Below are 18,886 nucleotides of genomic sequence, written 5' to 3'. Positions count from 1 at the left end.
GACCCGGAGTGACTGAGTGCCCGTCGCTAGCCGGGTCTCGCGCATGCGCACGACGGAGCCGGCTCCGTCGTGCGCATTCGCTGTGGGCCACCATTGACGCGGTTGCGAACGCTCAGCGCTTGCGACCGGGTCTGAATCAGGCCCAGAGTTCACACCGGAGCAGGAAGGCAGGGCATGCAGTGCAGAGGGATCCAATCAGGCTTGTTTTGCCTTTAACATGCTTGCTGTTTAAAAAAAACGTGAATACTCGCATGTATTCCCGCAGTGGCACTTGCTCACACTCTATTACATTTAGCCCTTAATGTCTATTTGTAGGGTCAAGCTTGCAGCAATATTACTGAGTGAGATTGAATAATCTATAGTAGAATTTACCATTGATGGTCAATGTTTTTTCACATGGATGGCAGTGATCTGATGGTTCTCTGCTATCGATGGCAGAGAAAGCAGTGATGGGGGTGTTTGCGCAGGGGCACAGAGTTTAGCTCAATCCCATCCCCTTCTCTGATTGGCCCACCGGTCCACCCAATTCAGCCCACACACCCCCTTTCTGGATTCATCGCTGAGAATATCAATGCTTTTGGTTTCATGCTATCAATGCAAAGCAATGATGGCACCATTGATGGTGAGCCTTGATGGTGACCCCTTCGATGGTCATCCTTAATCTATAGTTACTGCAATAATCAGAAGGTCTCTGTAATTTGGTGACTCACATGACTGAATATACAAAGGTGTGTTTGCATAATAATATCAAACACCCACATAGGAGAAGTAATATATTACCCCAACTCTTGCCACACTGTCTAGCTTTCTGTGTATTACTTGACATGTTTGGAAAGTTATGGCTTATGATGTGAGATAGAAAAAGCCAGATGTATTACCTCACTTTTAATTGAATAGATGGCTTTGGTTTCCTGTTATGCCCATGTTTCGAATTTTGTTTATGTCATTATAGGCTGATTCAAGTGTTATCATTAAATTAACATAGGCTTATTATATTGTTATGTGTAATCACGGGTTTTGTATGGGATCCCGGCGGTCCAGATGTCGCTGGTTACAATACCGACAGCGACATTCAGAGTCCCTACACCCATGGTACAGTAAGTACTGCTAACGCTAACCTCTACCCCTCCCCTAACCCTCCGCTGGTACCTGAACCTAACCTCCCCCCTAGTGCCTAAACCTAACCTCTTCCTCCCCGCATCCTAAATCTAACCCTCCCCCTTAGTGCCTAACCCTCCCCCTAGTGCCTAACCCTAAACAGAACCCTCAACTAACCCCCCATACTTACCTTCAGGATGCTGGCGGTCAGGATTCCGGTGCCGGTATTTAGACCGTCGGCATACCGCACGCCGGGATGCTGACTACATCCCGTAACCATTATATAGGTCCATTGTCATACTGAAGATTGATATGAAAGATCATAAACCCCCCTAACACCCAAGATTGTAATCAAATCATGTATAAATGTGCGTGATTGCGCTTTTTTTTTGTTAGAATGACATGACATGATGTATTATGTGCACATACAGGACCTGATTCTGAGCCGTATGTAATCCGCACGCAATGAGTGATTATTTGCAACTGCACATGCACACAAATGTCTGAAAACCCCTATGGCACATGCATTACACAGAGGTGCTGTTGTGATCGGGTCAGATAGTACCAGAAAGGTGGCGTGATGGGTGTTCTGGGCGGTGACTGGGGGGGTGGTTACTAGTGCATAGGACTGGGGCAATGTTCAATGGTGCGACTGATGGTGGGATATAAAGATGCAGCAATCGGTATTACAGCATGCACCGGCACTAAAAGTGGGCGTCTCAGTCCTTGCACATTCGGCCACACGGATGTACACAAGGGAGGGAGTTTTCAGTGGGAGAGGGGTAACCGCTAATAGATGCTGCTGTGTGCGCTTTTACGCGTGACTCAGCGCCAATAAACTCTGTATATTTTATTCTCTATAACCAGACTTTTGATTTTATTTAAGAGTCACTAAGTGCCTCGCTTTAATCACTTTCAATCTATTTCATAATACTCCTACATGTGTGAGTTCTGGGTGTTACCATTATGGAGTCTACTCTTCGACAACTTTTTTTGTCTTGCCAAATTTTGAATCACCAAAGATACTGGTTCATGACCAATTTGGCTACACAAAGAACAGACTCGTTTTGACTACATCTTCAGCTTTGGTTATTTGGGGATTTGCCATTGGCACTCTACAGATACCAATATGATCATGAAGTTACCAGATATCCCAGCCTGCCCAGCAAATTATAGTGTTCATACGTGTGCTGCATATGGCAAGATGTCCAACCTGGTGGAAATAACCAACCTAACTGAGCCAATCTCATTCTAAGCAGCCAGGCTCACTTAGTGTTGCATTTTCTCCCTGTACGGTGCTATGGACACTTGGTGGCACCATAGAAGAGATAATAATAATAACTTCACAACTAATTTACATAAATATAATAATACAATCATTTCATTTTATTTTCATCAGTTTCAAGCAACTCATGGAAAGAATTGGTGATTATTAAATATATAATACTCACCCGAAGCACAAAGTAAAAGGCAAAGAATGTATTGAACCCAAGATCCACCATGAGTAAGACGTTTTCAGAATAGTCACAGAACTCTGATGGACTGGAGACAGATATATTACAAAGAGTTAAAGAAACATCTAAATACATCGTAATACCTATTATTAAACACACAAATAAATAACAGTTTTTGTTTATTCCATCCCCAGCTGTGTTTAAAATACATGCAAATCCAGTAGGAAAAGCTTCTTGTACCAGTTACACATATAAACGTAAAAAATCCAACTTGAGATATCTTATGTTGTCTATATATATGGGTGATGCAGGAGACAGCAAACCATTATCTACTATCAATGTGTCAGCTCTTAATTAATGTCCGACATTGCTTATAACTGTATAAGGAACGTGAGATCCCTGCACTGTTATGAGTGTACCGCTAAGCACTACACAATGGAGGGCACTGTTCAGCCCCAATGCCATGGCTTCACACCAAGGTCCTGATAAAAAGGCGTACACAAACTGCACGCCATGCCGATATGCACACAGTTGGCCGATGTTGGTAGTAATGTGCCTGCGTCCGAGTCACACTGAGCATGCGCCCCGATGGGTACGAATTTGGACGCAAAAGCCAATAATTTCAAAGGTTCCTGGGTAGTAACAGGAGGTGGTTAGGCAGACGCGGGACGTGGCAATGCCGCTTTTGCACTGGCACAGGACATCATGTTCAGGTGGAGAAATTGCACCTGTTAAATATCGACATTGCAACTGATGGTGCAACGATGGTGCGTGTTAGTATGACGGGATAGTGCCACAGCCTGTTGGTTTTTCAGTTGGCTCAGAATCAGTCATGGCATTAGCAAAAAGACTCAGGCGCGGTTGCGGAAAAAGATGCAGAAAATACAAATTCATTAGATTTGGGGCATGGGCCCCATTGCGTCACTGGTACAATTTAATTAGAACGGGTCTAAAACTGAACATATTATGTAAAGTCACAGAGCCTGAGCTACTGTACCTAGCATGGCTCCCGGCTGACAGGACTAACATGGTCACAGCTTCATGGTTTAAAGTTTAAAAACTGTAATAGAACAATCTTGTAAACAAACTGTCCTTTTTTTCACTAAACATTTATTTAAGGAGCGTTCCAAATGGTGGGCTGATCTGTTTTTTGCAGGAAGCGTCTTCAGAGCTTAATTGCTTTTGTGTAACAAGGAAGAACCATTCCCCCTTTGCTTAATAAACCTGTCAGCATGGGAGAAACTGAGCTGTTATGACTGCTTATGTTTCTCTAGCAGAAAATTACCATGTTGAAGATCTTACTGTGTGACAACCAGGACCGGCCCAAGCCTAATTTCATTGGCAAGTGAATATAGATTTTTGCGCTTCCTAGTGGAATAAACAATATTATGTACAGATAAAATTAAAGCACTATGGAGCATATTTATCAAGGTGGTTTTGCCGCACTTCAGTGCCCAGGAAGTAATTATGCCACAAATCAGTGCCACAATACACAAAATGTCACACATGCAGTGCCCCAACACATAATATGCCACACATAAGTGTCCCAACATGAATTATACCACACATCAGTGCCCCAAAAAACTTGTACCACACATCAGTGCCCCAACACAAACTTGTACCACACATTAGTGCCCCAACACATTGTACCACACATCAGTGCCCCAACACATCAGTGCCCCAACACATATTTTTGCCACAATACATAATATGCCACTTAGTATCCCCAATACATTACTATGCCACACATCAGTGCCACAATACATAATTATGTAGCACATCAATAAACTAAGATCCCCATGGAAAGCATGGCATCCAAGCCCAACCCCCAGTCTCTCACTCACACCCCTCCTCCAATCCAAACAATTCTCGTCCGGAGCTCAACATGGTGCTCCAAAAGGGACCTGGGTGCATTTTTTCATCTGCAAAATGGTCAGGGAGCAGCACCCTGCTAAGCCAACCTGGCATAAGCTTACAAATCACACATCCTGTCTGTAAATTTATTTAACACAATTGTATACTCGGAGTACTCAATATGCCCATTAACCTCCACCCCTTTTACAAACCCCATTTATCCCCAGTAAACCATTCACCCATCCTGTCAGCACCCATTAACCCATTCAGCAATCATTACCTTCCCCCCACATATCATCCATTCCCCTTAATAATCCATGAAATAATTAACCCCATATTTAACCATTCCCTCAAGAACCCATCAATCCTCCCCTAAGAATCAATTAACCTATCCTCTCCATTTCATTATTATTTTACTCTCCCAGCACCCATTAACACGTTCATCCACTCTATCAGCTCCCATAAAGATCTTTCCACACAGCACCCATCAGCTTTCACCCATTAGCACCCCAACTCAGCACCTAATAACTTCCCCCACCCAGCACTGATTAACCCATTCATTAACCATTTCACCCTCTCAGCACACAGTAGACATATACACACATACATACATGCATACATACATACATAAATATGTAGACATACAGTAAACACATACATATATATACACACACATCAATGGTGGCTGGTCGATTTTAACTAGTTTTACCATCGATGGCAGAGAACCAATGGTTCTCTGCCATCGATGGATGACTGGGAACCAATAATTTGTTTTCCTCTTTACAGGACGGAGTGGTTCACCGTAGATGGTTTGTGTGCCATCGATGGTTATCACTGTGGGTCCCATCGATGGTAACCATCGGTTGACACCCCAGCGATGGCCATCCCTACCAAGAAGTAATTCGACAGCAGCTCCTCGTCTGGGATCTGAGGCTAAGAGGAGAGGTCCCAAGGAGAGGGAAAGGGTGGTCACCACACTGCCTGCATGTTCCACGTCACTGAATGCAGATACCTGACAGCCAGGAAGGTTCTTCTAAAAAGTCTCCAAACCTCCCCCTGCCCCCCCAAGACTATACTGCACTGCACAGCAGTCAGTGACAAGGAACATGCAGGCAGTGTGGTGGCCAACCCTTCCCTCTCCTCAAGTCCTCTCTTCCTTCAGTGCTCGGAGTCCAAGCTCATTGCATAGAGCTGATGCTCCCCTCACTCAGCTGCGTACTGTGGTGTCACTGTGGCCAGTATCACCCTGTGTATTAAAAAAGGGGTGTGGCTTCTTGGGAAAGAGTTGTGCACAATAACATCACAGTGCAGTGCACAATAACATCACAGTGCAGTGCCCTACTCCTGGTCACTCGAATCTGGTGATGCATGGTGCGCACTGCACACCCCTAGTGAAGCCACTTCTACAGTGTTTTGCGCACCCACCCACCTAGTGAAGCCACTTCTACAGTATGTTTTGTCTTTAATCCGGATCTCTTATATAGACCCTGCTCTGACTGATTTGAACTGTTAAGCAGATCCAATCAAATGCAACAGAAATATTTATAAAAGGTCCATTTTCATTTGACCAGTTAGGAAAGTCTGAAAAGAAGTGCTGGGACCAATACAGCTTGGTCTATCACCACCATGGGGGGAGATGTATCAAACCTTGGAGAAAGATAATGTGGTGAGAGAGAGATAAAGTGCCATATAATCAGCTTCTAACTGCTATTTTATAGGCTGCTTTATAAGAAAATGACAGTTAGAAGCTGATTGGTTGGTACATTATCTCTCTCCACTTTATCTATCTCCAAAGTTTGATACATCTCCCCCCATGACCGGTTGGACACACCACTGTTTAGTACTGTGGGAAAGCTTTGCTCACTCTCTGTACACCTCCATGGGGAGAGAGAAGGCATTGGTCATAGAGGACCTTCATCTGACCATTACAGCAGCCTCACTTACAGTAGGAATGAATTACCCCAAACTCTATAATTATTGTTACCTTGAAAAAGCTTCTTGCAGATGTGAAACCACTGATGGCATGGAACTGTTTATCCTAGCTACAGAGCTGGCATAAATGTTTAACTGTGGACCTGATTCAGATTTGGGTATAGAGTAAGATAGGGCAAGTAACTGTGTGACCTGGACAAACCAAGTACAGTAGCAATGGAAGGGGTACAAATCATACTTGCCGACTTTTTAAAGTTCCTCTCCGGGAGAATCCTATAGAGGAGAAATAGCTGGCCACTTTGGGGGGCGGGGCCGGGCTCCTATGGCATTAGGCCCTACCCGTTTGACAGCAAATTGCTGGAAATAGCGGGACCACAAGGAGGTGGTGGGATGCGGGAGATCAGGACACTCTTCCGAAGGTCAGGGCGGCTACCGGAAAATTCAAGAACTTCCGGGAGAGTAAGTACAGTAAGTTCTTTGCATATACATACTTTGTTTTGCATGTGGGGTAAATACTGGCTGCTTTTTGCATGCAGCCCACAAATGTTGGCCAGCTGTATTTTTACAATGCAATTTAGATTTCAGTTTGGACAGTTACTTGCTTACTCTATTCCCAAATCTGAGTCAGGCCATTTGTTTGTAACTTAATTACAGTACAGAGTCTAATTTGCAGAGCTATATGTGGTGTCCTCTCTATTACAGCAGTAACAGCAAAGAAACACTACCACACTTTCTTTGTACAGCGGTAACAGTTACAAAAGGGTAAGTTATTTTAGAGGAAACTTTTGTCCAATTAAGCTCTTATATCACCATTTTTTGGTTTCAGGAAAGCATTGTAGCCAGGGAAAAGCTTCATGATATCCCTGTTTCTTCCTGTTACTGTCCTTGCTACTGTTTATGATCTTTTAGTTCTAATACTCTCAGAGGCGGATTGGCCATAGACTTTACTGAGAGCTTTCCCGGTTGGCTGATGGCTCAGGGGGCTGCTGGCTGCAGATTTTGTATTTTTACATACATATATTAACAGTTTTTCCGGCGTACTACTGCACTTCCTGATGGCTGGCTGGCTCTTCCCCAGGGACCAGCCACCTCACTACAAAAGCAGTCCGTCCCTGTTCCGCCTACTGGACCTGCTATTGACCAATTCATAGTGACGCACACCGCTGCCTTCCCGCTCTCAGAGCCTGATTCAGAGATGGACGCTCTGAACGAGCTCTCGCTCTGAATCAGGGTGTTTTTTTTTTTTTGTTCAGACTCCTGGCCACTCGCATGGCTGTGGGTAACCACCCACAGCTATTGCGAGTGGCCAGGTTGATGGTCGCGATGGTCAAGACCATCGCGACCATCGGGCTTGCAACGAGACCCTTGTGGTAGGGTCTCGTGGCTGCAAGCCCCAGGGAGCTTCTGGCTCTAATAGAGCTGGAAGCTCTCCCACTGACATCACTGGTGATGTCAGCGGGGCCGCCCCCAAACGGCAGGCATTCCTTCGGGAACGCATCCGTTTGGCCAGCCACCCCCCCTGCCCGCCTACCAAACAGGGCGAGCTGTCAATCACCATCGACAGCTCGCCCCCCTTGGTGCAAGACCCGGAGCGATGGAGCATCCATCGCTAGCCGGGTCTCGCACATGCGCACGACGGAGTCGGCTCCGTCGTGCGCATGCCCAGTTGGCAAACATCGTCCCGGTTGCGAGCGCTCAGCGCTTGTGACTGGTTCTGAATCAGGCCCTCAGTTCCCGGCCTTTACCACTGCCACCGGCGACACAGAGAAAACACAGAAGTGAGCTCCGGCCACTGGGAATGTACAGCATCGGAACGGCAAGTAATGTCACAGCAAGACCCTGTCAGACGCCTGCAGATTTTATCTATGCGCTTATCACTGGTACCATCTTCTCTTCTGCTGGGGCTGTGAGAATCCTACATGCAGACTCAGGGGCCCCTACATGCAGACTGAGGTCTGACAGGGTCTAGCTGTGACGTTACTAATGGAGAAGGGTGGGAAGATGAAGACCGCTTTCCTGGGAATATCCCCATCACTCCTACCCCCCCATAATCTCCTCTCTCACTCTGCTCCCCATCACTGCTAATCCTCCTGTAACCCCCTCACTCACTCTGCTCCCCCATCACTCCTAAACCCCCTCATTCACTCTGCTTCCCCCATCATTGCTGTTCCCCCTGTATCCTCCTCACTCACCCTGCTCCCCCCATCACTCCTAACCCCCTGTAACCCCACTACTTACTCTGCTCCCCCATCACTGCTAGTCCTCCTGTAACCCCCTCACTCACCCAAGCCCCCATCACTGCTAGTCCTCCTGTAACCCCCTCACTCAGTATGCTCCCTCCATCACTGATTTTCCCCCTGTAACCTCCTCACTCAATGTCCCACATCACTGAACACACAGACATCTAGGGACCTATTCATCACCACTTAATTTTTACAAAAGCAGGTGAAATTGAACATTTTCACCTGCAATTGTAAAAATTAAGTATCATAGATATCTCCTGCTTACCTTCCTCTGGCAGAATGGCCCGCTGTCCCCATACACTAGTATCGGGACAGAGTTCATCAAGCTCCGAAAAATATATTTTTGAAGCTTGAGTGCGGGAGCATTCGCCGTCTTAAGATGGTATTTGCTCCCGCACCGGTCTCGCAACCTGCTCCTTCCCTATGGAAAGGAGTCCGTGGTTTGCGAAGAGGGATCCTACCTGTAGGTCACACATGCGCACTAGTGACACTGCTTCGAAAGGAGCAGTAAAAAGATTCACTGTTTCTTTCAGAGCCGTGATACACTTCGGGGAGACAGATGATATTCGGATCAGCTGTCTCCGCACCGGAGCAATGATGAATTGTTCCAGCGCTCGCATCAAGTTAGAATGTTAATTATCAGGGTCCAAACTGGACCCCGATAATTAACATCATGGATAGACCCCTTAGGGACACTAGCAACATGTATGATCCCCACACTACCATCAGTTATTGGGGAACGACAGAAACGGAGCTGCAGTGACAGCAGCCGGACAACAGGCTGTGATCCATCACACTACAGGATGACCTAGGGAAAGGTAGGGTCAAATCTCGTTTCCCAGTCACAAGTGTTTAGTCACTAAATCATTAACCATAGGAGCTATAGCATTGATTCTTCTGTGTTGTCTATGCTTAGCACAGCATGGCAGACACAGACCATAGATAGAGTGCTGTTTCATGGGAATCTCATGCCTATGTTGGACAAAACCTGTGCATGTTCATACCCAGCAGCTGGAGGATTGTTTTTATCTTATGGCAGTCACTTAGATACTTTATGTCCTGTATGACAGTCACTGGGATGCTGTCTGTCCTGCATTGCAGCAACATGGATGCAATCTGTCCTGTACTGGATTCACACAGATGCTGCCTTTATTGTATTGTGGTTACATGGATTATCTCTATATTGTATTCTTGTTAGGGCAAGGGATTTGATAACCCCACCTAGGTTTCTATATGGACCCGCCTACAGTTTATTTGGCGCCTTCTACGTGAGGCCACTTTCAGAAAATTTTCCACTGCCACTTTAAGTTCCCATTCTGCCCCTAGTCACTCTCACTATAAACCCTTCACTTTCACACACCTTTAGCAAATGTCCATTTCCATGGACCTCACATCCATTTTATTCATTAGTCCTCTTATCACAAACGCCTTAATTTCCTTTCTCAGCAATTTACTGCTTCACTAATCTTACCGTCCATGCACACTTGCTTTCACTTGTTTTATTTTATCATCATATTCACAGTTATAATGCTGACACTGTTACAATGCTTTATATAACACTACAACAGTGTCGGCAAACTCCGAATTGATATAATGCTGTCAGCATATTGACTGTTCACAGCATCAACATCACCAAACTGTATGTACCCTATACAGAGGACTGTCTACAGTAATAATCATATTTGGCCGAGCCACAAAAAAATAGCTGCTTCCACTTGTGTATGAGTACTGCCAACCACCTTGGGCTTACACCGGTGCACCTGGATAGTACATACAGCATATACCGTATCAAGGCTGTGTGTGCCTTTCTGCAAAGCAACGAATGTCCCTAAAACTATGCCTGCTCAACCCCATTATCTAATTTCAACAATCCCACTCCCAAAAACACTAATGTTACCGCTGTGTATAGTCCCTATTTCCTATTATCATTTATTTGTACAATGCCAATAATCATGTAGTGCTGGACATTGTCATTCACATGAGTCCCTGCCCCACTAAGCTAAACATCTAAACTCCCTAATACACACTAGAGACCTTATTTAGTCAGCAGACAATTAACCCAACAGCAGTTTATCGGAGTGTTAGTGTAAACTGGACCATACCCATGAAAACACATGGAGAACATATAAACTCAACACAGATAAAGCCCTAGTCAAAAATCAAACTTATAACCCCATTGCATCACTGTGCACACCCAAACAAAATTCTCTGCAAAGTAAACCCATGCTCTTTGGTGGAAATATAGGCTCTCTGTGCTATCAGAGGCGCATACTGTACATTAGACCAACTGTGTGTAATAGGCAGGTGCACCTTTAATGTATATTCCCTGTGCACACATACCTTAATTATTATGTCTGTAGCATGTTGCTTTGTAATTGAATTGTACATTTTGTAATTTTGACCATAATATTCACATTTTCATTAAACGCTTCATTTTAAACAAAATATAAGTCTGTAATTTTATTCCTTTGATTTTAAATGATGGAAAATACAGCTTCGCTTTTCACAAGCACTTCATAGCCATTTTATTGTCATATTAAGTGAAAAAAATAGAGTTTGAAGTCCGTCATGAAGGCCTGGAATGAGACCCGCACATTGACTACATTTAAATAGAGTTTATGCCTTCATTGCCTGCCAGTGTATCTTTTAATAGAGAAATAATCAGGTAGTGTTACAGTGTCAGTGCATTTTGTATTGACCTAATAAATTAAACCCAGTAAAAGAGCCAGAAGATAGCATAGTACTTACTCTGCTGATATAATAAAGTAAATTATCACTGTTCCAATACTGAGCAGAAACACCAAAATGACCTAGAGAAGGAGAGAGAACATTACAGCACATTTCTAGGTAATGAGCATTACTACATTAAGGATATTGATAGATAATAAAAGCATTATGACCGGTGCAATATCTTCCAATAAATACACTCAGCATAGATGTATGTGGAAGGTAATGTAATCCTACATCCTCAGCGACATTGATGGTTAAGAAAAGAAGCATTCACGCTTGGCATGGACATTAATTTGCATTTCTATAAATACAGAAGGATTTTGAATAAGCCATCATTGAATAAGCATTTAAACTTATTAGATCTCAATGCTGAAATTACTCAATTTCTCCTTTCTCAGGGTTTGGTTAATCTAATTTGTGCAGTTTTATTCTCCTGCTATAGTAACGGACCACAACAGTACTTTGACATCAATAACATCATAAATATGTAGAGACTTGTTGATGGGCTAAGAGCTACCTTGTAGTGACCTGGGACTAACACACTAGAGGGATCATTGTATTCCACTGCAAATGGAAAAGTTGTGTGTTAATTGTGTTCCTGCTCAGTTTGTCCACTTGTGTCTGTGTTCAGTCCATCCACTTATCAAGTAGGGCTGGGATATGGTATAGACAGAAGAGGTATATATCATATGCAAAAAAGCTAAGGGCTGCTGGGTCCGCATTGAGCAATCTGGAGGTAATTTACAAAGTGAAACCAATGTGCATTGCACCACTGCATCTGGTCGGTTTCCCCTTCACAGGGGCGGATCTACTGTGAAACTAATGAAGCTTAAGCTTCAGGGCCCCTCCCAATTTATTTTTTATAGTGAATTTTTCAACAAAATCAATGGAGTTTTTTAAGTGTGTGTTATTAAAATAAGGTTATTTTAGTGATAGAATCATAAGCCAATGGGTTGAAGTGCTTAATATTGTAAGTACCCAGAAACCCCACCTGATCAGTACTGGCCGGCAGACACTCTATCTACAGCAACGACCAGAGAATGGCTGTTATGAGCCGGTCGGATACAGAATAGAGAGCTGCTGTCAGTGTCACTGCTGAGTGCAGTACAGCCAGGTGACACTAGATGCTCTCATCTCCATTTGTGCAGTCCCATCTGTCAGAAGTTGGCTCTGCGGTGTTGACCACAAACTGAAAGCTGAGCTGACTGAGGTAGGCGGGAGCACGCAGCGTGAGGGAGAGACCTGACAGGGGGATTCCAGAGATCCCACTCAGGAGAATCAATAGCTGGGATCCTACAGAGAAAGTTAATTTTGGATTTGTATGTGATCTATCAACAGTATCTCTCTCACACACTCTCTGGGGTTTTCTACATCTATCTATCTATCTACTATCTATCTATCTATCTATCTATCTATCTATCTATCTATCGTGTCTCACTCTCTGGTGGTTTTCTATATCTATATATCTATCTATCTACAGTCTCTCACTCTCTGGGGGGTTTCTACATCTATCTATCTACAGTCTCTCACTCCCTGGGGAGTTTCTATATCTATCTCTCTATCTACAGTCTCTCACTCTCTGGGGGGTTGTACATCTCTCTATTTGTCTACAGTGTCACTCTCTGGGGGATTTCTACATCTATCTATCTATCTATCTATCTATCTATCTATCTACAGTCTCTCACTCTCTGGGGGGTTTCTACATCTATCTATTTATCTACAGTGTCACTCTCTGGGGTTTTTTACATCTATCTATCTATCTATCTATCTATCTACAGTGCCTCACTCTCTGGGGGGTTCCTATATCTATCTATCTATCTATCTATCTATCTATCTATCTACAGTCTCTCACTCTCTGGGGGGTTTCTACATCTATCTATCTAAAGTCTCTCACTCTCTGGGGGGTTTCTACATCTCTACCATTCGGGCCTCAAGGTCCTTGCAAGGGCAGCAAGGCCCTTTGGACCTTGTTGGAGGCTGCCCTATTGTTGCTGGTTGCAAAGGGGCCCCCATTTCAGTACAAGTTTCACGGCCCCAAAATTTAGATCCGCCACTGCTCCCACATGATGTATCATGTGATCTCTGAAGACGCCTCAGCAACCTATATCAAAATCTCCAGAGGTGAACTCTGCAGAAGTGTAAATAACACATCAGAGTCCAACCACATATAGTACTACTTTAGAACTACTCTCAGCTTCAATTGCCACAAAAAGGACAGCATGCTGGGGAGATAACACCCTTGGCCAACCTCCTCACACATCTTACCCTATCTTGAAATAATGTCCCGTATAATTCACTGCTGAACAGATCCAGCATGCACCTGCACAATTGCAGCTATGTACGTGGCCACATGAGGGAGAGAGAGAAACAAAAACAGCTAGTGACCCAGTTATATATGGGTCAGTAATACTAGGGATAGAAGACCTCATTCAGAGTTGGTCGAAGAGGCCGCACGGTCGTACGGGAAAAGGGGCCGGATATGCAAATGATTCCCTCGCAAGTTGCATCCCTAAGTTCGGATCGGTAGCTGACCGACCAAGGGGAGGAAGCGGTCGGAAGACAAAAAAATACGCCCCCTTCTCGTACGCATTACACGTCATCTCTGGGCATATAAGGATTAATCGAGACCATCGGGAACCATCGGAACTGGTCGTAGAGCTTAAGGTTGACCATACCCTCTCTTAAGCTCTACGATCATGTCAGTGTAAAAACCTCCCATGTCACATGTGCCATGACGCTACTTTGTTAATTATGCACTCCCATAAAACGCCGTTCGCATAATTAGGCACGCCTGCGTTCGGATCTCCACTCCCCCGTTTTCAAGCACCTTCCCCTGTTACCACCCACAAACGCCTCATTCTGTCACTCAAACTACCGACCTGGCTGTGTTCAAGGAGAGAGAAATTTCTGATCGTAGCGGCTAGTTTATGCACGCGCATTGCGAACTTTACGCATGCGCAGTATAGCGAACATCGGTGGCGTACGATCGTGCGGCCGCTTCGACCGACTCTGAATGAGGTCCAGAGTCCCTTTAGATATAAAAATATATTGATGTTTCTAAGCCCACTAACCTTCATCATCATCCAAACCTAGCATATGGAGCCTCACATTCACAGATATTCAATTGTCTCATATATTATTTATTTATTCATTATTTATTGCTTTAAAAGTATTTCTATACACTCATTAGAAATCCTAATACCAGAAGAATGTATTGCCTAGATCAGAGAAAACCATTGCCATGTTTTGTACTCACCAAGACCCTGCCCATAAAGGTTTGTGCTGAGAGCAGCAACTCCACAAAGTGTATGACCCGGGTGCTGAGCTCAGTAGGTCCTTCCGTCCTTTCCTCATTTTCTGCTGGCTGGCAGGATGGATTTGCTAAGGTGCATCTCTACAACACAATGACCACACTATAACTGTATTGTAGAACAATGATAAGATAAAGAGTAGTAACACCCTCTTACTGTATATTAGCTCTGTGTTTGGATGAATTGTGTCTAATGTAGCACGAAAAAACTGCCTGTCCTGTCTTACTCGGTAGCAGCAAGGAAACATATAACTGCATTAAGCAATTTCCATCGTACAGCAGTAGAATGAATGAAAGCAAAGACCTGCGTGACTTTAAATGATGAACACAGTAGAAACATCTCTTAGTAGCAATAATAACACAATGAAACAAAATGTGAATCTAAGTACAACAGTCAAATATGCTTATAAAACTCACATATGGGCATACTTGCCTACTTTTGAAAACAAGCTTCAGGGAGATTATAGTCCGCAGTAGTATGTGCCGCCCAAAGAGCGTGTCTAGCTTCCACTCGTGATTTTTTTAAGCTTATTACACACACACATACGTAACTCGTACCTACATACATACGTACATACATACTCATACATACTCACTGACAGCCATGAAATGGATGGCTGTCAGTGAATGCCCTTTCAGAGTGCAGTTAATGCCTGTGACAATCAGCACCAGCAGCACTAGCCACCATGGACTATATAACTCCTTACATTTGACAGGCCACCATGGGGGAAGAAAAGGCAACCACTGCTGCTGGCGCCAACACCTGCGCCGCTGATCAGTGCAGTGCCGCTGCTGCCGCCGCAGCCAAGCACGCTATGCCAGTATCAGTGTGCACTATTAGCTAGGCCAGCCATTGCTCAATAAAGGTCATTGAAAAATAAATGCCTTCAACATATTACATTTTTCAACAAAAAGGGACACTGCTACCCTGGGATTGTAAAGGTTGGCACAGGAGCTGAAAACTTAGGAGCTAGCTACTAACAAAACTGAAGTTCGTCCCCTCTACAGCTCCTCAGCAAACTCAGGTAAATTCACAAAGACCCAAGAATAGGGTAAATCTCGGAACATAAGGAACAAACTCACAATCCATATCAAACAGTCAATAATAACCAAAGTACAGCAATGAGAGCAAGGGCAATATTGCAGTGTCCCCCAACAGGAATTCAGCCCAATCGTTTAAACAGTAAATACCAAAGAAAACGAGGGGGAGGGGGGATACACTCAAATATATCCTGGTGGAAATCCTGGATGACACAAGTAAATGACGTATGGTTTTGTACGGAACATTGGCTCGTCAACATGGAAACACATAAATGTGACCAACAAGATGGTTCTGAAATTCTCCTCACAGAGGAAATGGCCTAAGAGACCACTGTCTTCCATGTAAGGAATTTTGGATCAACACATTCTAAAGGCACAAATGGAAGGATCTACAGGGCCAATGGACTAAAGTCAAAACCCCAGGGGCTATTGGAGCAACTCATGGTGGCTGCACAAGGAAAGAGAAATTATTGGTAGAATACAGTATATGAAAGAAAGTTTTTGGAAGTAGAGCTAACAGACAGACATAGGAAAGAACCCGGTAATTTTCCGGCTCTAGTCGGGTCCACCAGGGTTTTTTCTCTGTCTGAAAGGGTCAACACGGGACCTAATTCCCGGTACTTCGACCCAGGTATTTACCTGGGTTTTTCCCGGGTCTTACACGGGTTGGCGGCTGTCTGAAAGGTGCCGACCCGGGTTTTTCTACTCCGGGCATAGTAAGCAGCGCTTATTGGCTGAGATGGCGGTGCACGGGCTGCACATTTCATGACCTCATCTCTGTGTGCCATAAAGCAGTCCATTTATTATGACACACTGTATATTGCAGGGATAATCTGTGTTCTGTGTGAAAGGGGTCGACCCGGGAATTTCCCGGGAATTATGTGCTGTGTGAAAGGGGGATAGGAGCAAATTCCCGGGTCCTTCCCGGGTTGAAAGATATGGGAAAAACCCAGGTTTTAGGGATTTTTCTGTCTGAAAGTGGTATGATTCTGAATAAAATTATTAATGCACTTTGTTTCCCACCATGCTATGAGAGTCCCTTTCAGAACAAAAACGTTTTTGTCTTTTTTACTATATTTTTCATACACTGTTAAAGCCAGAGGACCTTGGCGTAAAGGTTTGACCCAACCTCATAAATCCGGGCCCCTCCAAAAAGCCCAGGATCAGCTAATTACTACCCCCCCCCCTTCTTGGCATCCCTGCCCCTACCTGTAATGTAAGAGGGAGAAATACAAGCAGATATCAAGCTCGCTTTCACAAAAGCACCTATAATGTATTTGGATTATACGGAAGAATACAGTGGGTCTGATTCAGTGGTGCATGTAATGTCGATGTAGCATGCAAGCAGCCTGTCGAATATCTGGTGTCAACCTATTTGCTGTCTATCTAGACCCTGTAGATCTTCCATCCAGATACCAGGAGATACAGGGCAGCATGTTTTATCATTTCTATGCGATACATTCCACCTCTTATCACATTCATACCGGCATTTATTAATACTATATGCCTGAATACTTATGCAAGGAACAGCTCTTCCGAAATAAGATAGGACTTCTGGGTTTATGACCCGGGAATCCTATTGCACATGCGCAGCCATTGGTCAGTTGGGGGGGACAGAGAGGGATCCAAGTCCTTGGAGCTCTGCAGTAAGAAATCCATAGGCTTCTATCGGGAACAAGCTCCGGAAAGTTTTGCATACAGTACCTGTACATTACAGCCCCATAGCATTCTATGGGCACTGCAGTGCCAGCGGATATCTTTGATATCCATGGCAGATCACTTTAATGCTTATGGACATTGCAGCAAACCTCTGAAAACTGCAGGTTTTGGTAGTTTAAGTGTATTTTTAGGGTTAGAGCATTCCGCCCAATGAATGAGATCAAACAATGGGCCGTATTCTATTAGTTTCGCACCCGCGATACTTTTTCGCCTGCCGGACTTTTCGCCTACATCGTATTTTAGCCGCGGAAACTTATTGTGTGCATACCTCCGATTCGCCGTATTCAATTCCAAATGACGCGAAAATGGATACGCAATGTCAGTACAGGCAAAAAGTTGTGTCAGAATCGGGGAAATCAGCCTGAACCCCCATAAGAGATGCGGAAACTTTGGGGATCAATGTAGTAGTGCACGATTAGCCCTAATGAAACAGTTTGGGGTACTTAAGTTCGCACAATTACCACTAATTAACGTCTTTGCACAAGTGGTGAAGAATGGCATAAAGCAGTATTTTTAGGAGACAATAAGTATTCCTGTCAAATTTGGGGTACTTGAAAATGGGTGCAAGCATATTTAAAAGTTGCCAAAGTGAAGTGAAAAAACGTAAAAAACGCACCTTCAGCAAATACCTGCAATCAAAAAAACACCTCACCCATACTTGCAGACCCCCCAAAAGTCTATTTCGCTACTTTTTATGTTTGTACCCCCACTTTGCATTTTTTCACCCTCTTTTTCAAAGTGCTTTTTTTGGGGTGTGCATCACTTTATTTGGTTTCCCCACCATTGCATCCCAAATTAGCGATTTTGCACTTTTTTTCTCCACTTTCGCCTATTACATTGCATTTTCGCATATACGAAAAGTGTTTGCAATTGAATGCGGAGATAAGTTTCCGCCTGGTGAAAAATCGCAATCGGCAATACTTTTTCGCGTATCTCGGCTTTTCGCCTTGAATTTTATACGGGTCAATGTCTGCAATGTCCTGCCAGAACTTCTCACACACAGAAAAGCATGAATTCACTCTTTTAATATTGAGATGCAGCAGAAGATTTATCAAGTATTAATAACCCCAATTTGATGTATTTTCGCAGACAAAAGTGTTATTACCGCTTTTCCTTACTGAAAATCAAAGATTTCTCCAGCAGTGCTTAATTGAGTGATTCTTACTGCCACCGCAATAGCCGGATATGACAGTAAAATAATTTGTCAAATTACAGTATCAAGCGCTTAAAAGCATAACTTTATGTTGTTTTTTAATTGTACACTAATTCCATCATTGAATGACATAATTTCTTACTAGGGTGCTGGTATATAAATATTCTTTGCTGGGACTTTTCTAGAATAATTAACAACCCTTTATATAGGCACCTAAATTGCTACTAAAGTAGTAGTTTGAACTCATTTTTGTTACATGTGTTTTTAATGTGTTCCACAAACCAGTGAATCTAGGAGGAGACTGGTTTTTCCAAGGATTGGGAAGTGGGCATGCAATATAATGTGCTAGGTA

The 18,886-nt window shown here is 43.9% G+C and overlaps 1 protein-coding gene across 1 annotated transcript in view; it reads right to left on the bottom strand.

Moving 5' to 3' along the window:
* The window catches only part of KCNU1 (potassium calcium-activated channel subfamily U member 1), a 260,592-nt gene that overhangs the window by 239,036 nt on the left and 2,670 nt on the right, over window positions 1-18,886 (bottom strand). Inside the window, exons 2-4 of the mRNA XM_088453055.1 lie at window positions 14,568-14,705; window positions 11,330-11,391; window positions 2,550-2,640 (exon numbers count right to left, since the gene is read on the bottom strand). Coding sequence (XP_088309181.1) covers window positions 2,550-2,640; window positions 11,330-11,391; window positions 14,568-14,705 — 291 coding nt within the window. The remainder of the gene's footprint in view (window positions 1-2,549; window positions 2,641-11,329; window positions 11,392-14,567; window positions 14,706-18,886) is intronic.

The sequence above is a fragment of the Taudactylus pleione genome, unplaced genomic scaffold (assembly GCF_031769625.1).
Source record: "Taudactylus pleione unplaced genomic scaffold, aTauple2 ptg000567l, whole genome shotgun sequence".
NCBI lineage: Eukaryota > Metazoa > Chordata > Amphibia > Anura > Myobatrachidae > Taudactylus > Taudactylus pleione.
Note: the sequence above shows the minus strand (reverse complement) of the source record. Positions and strands in the feature narration are given on the sequence as shown.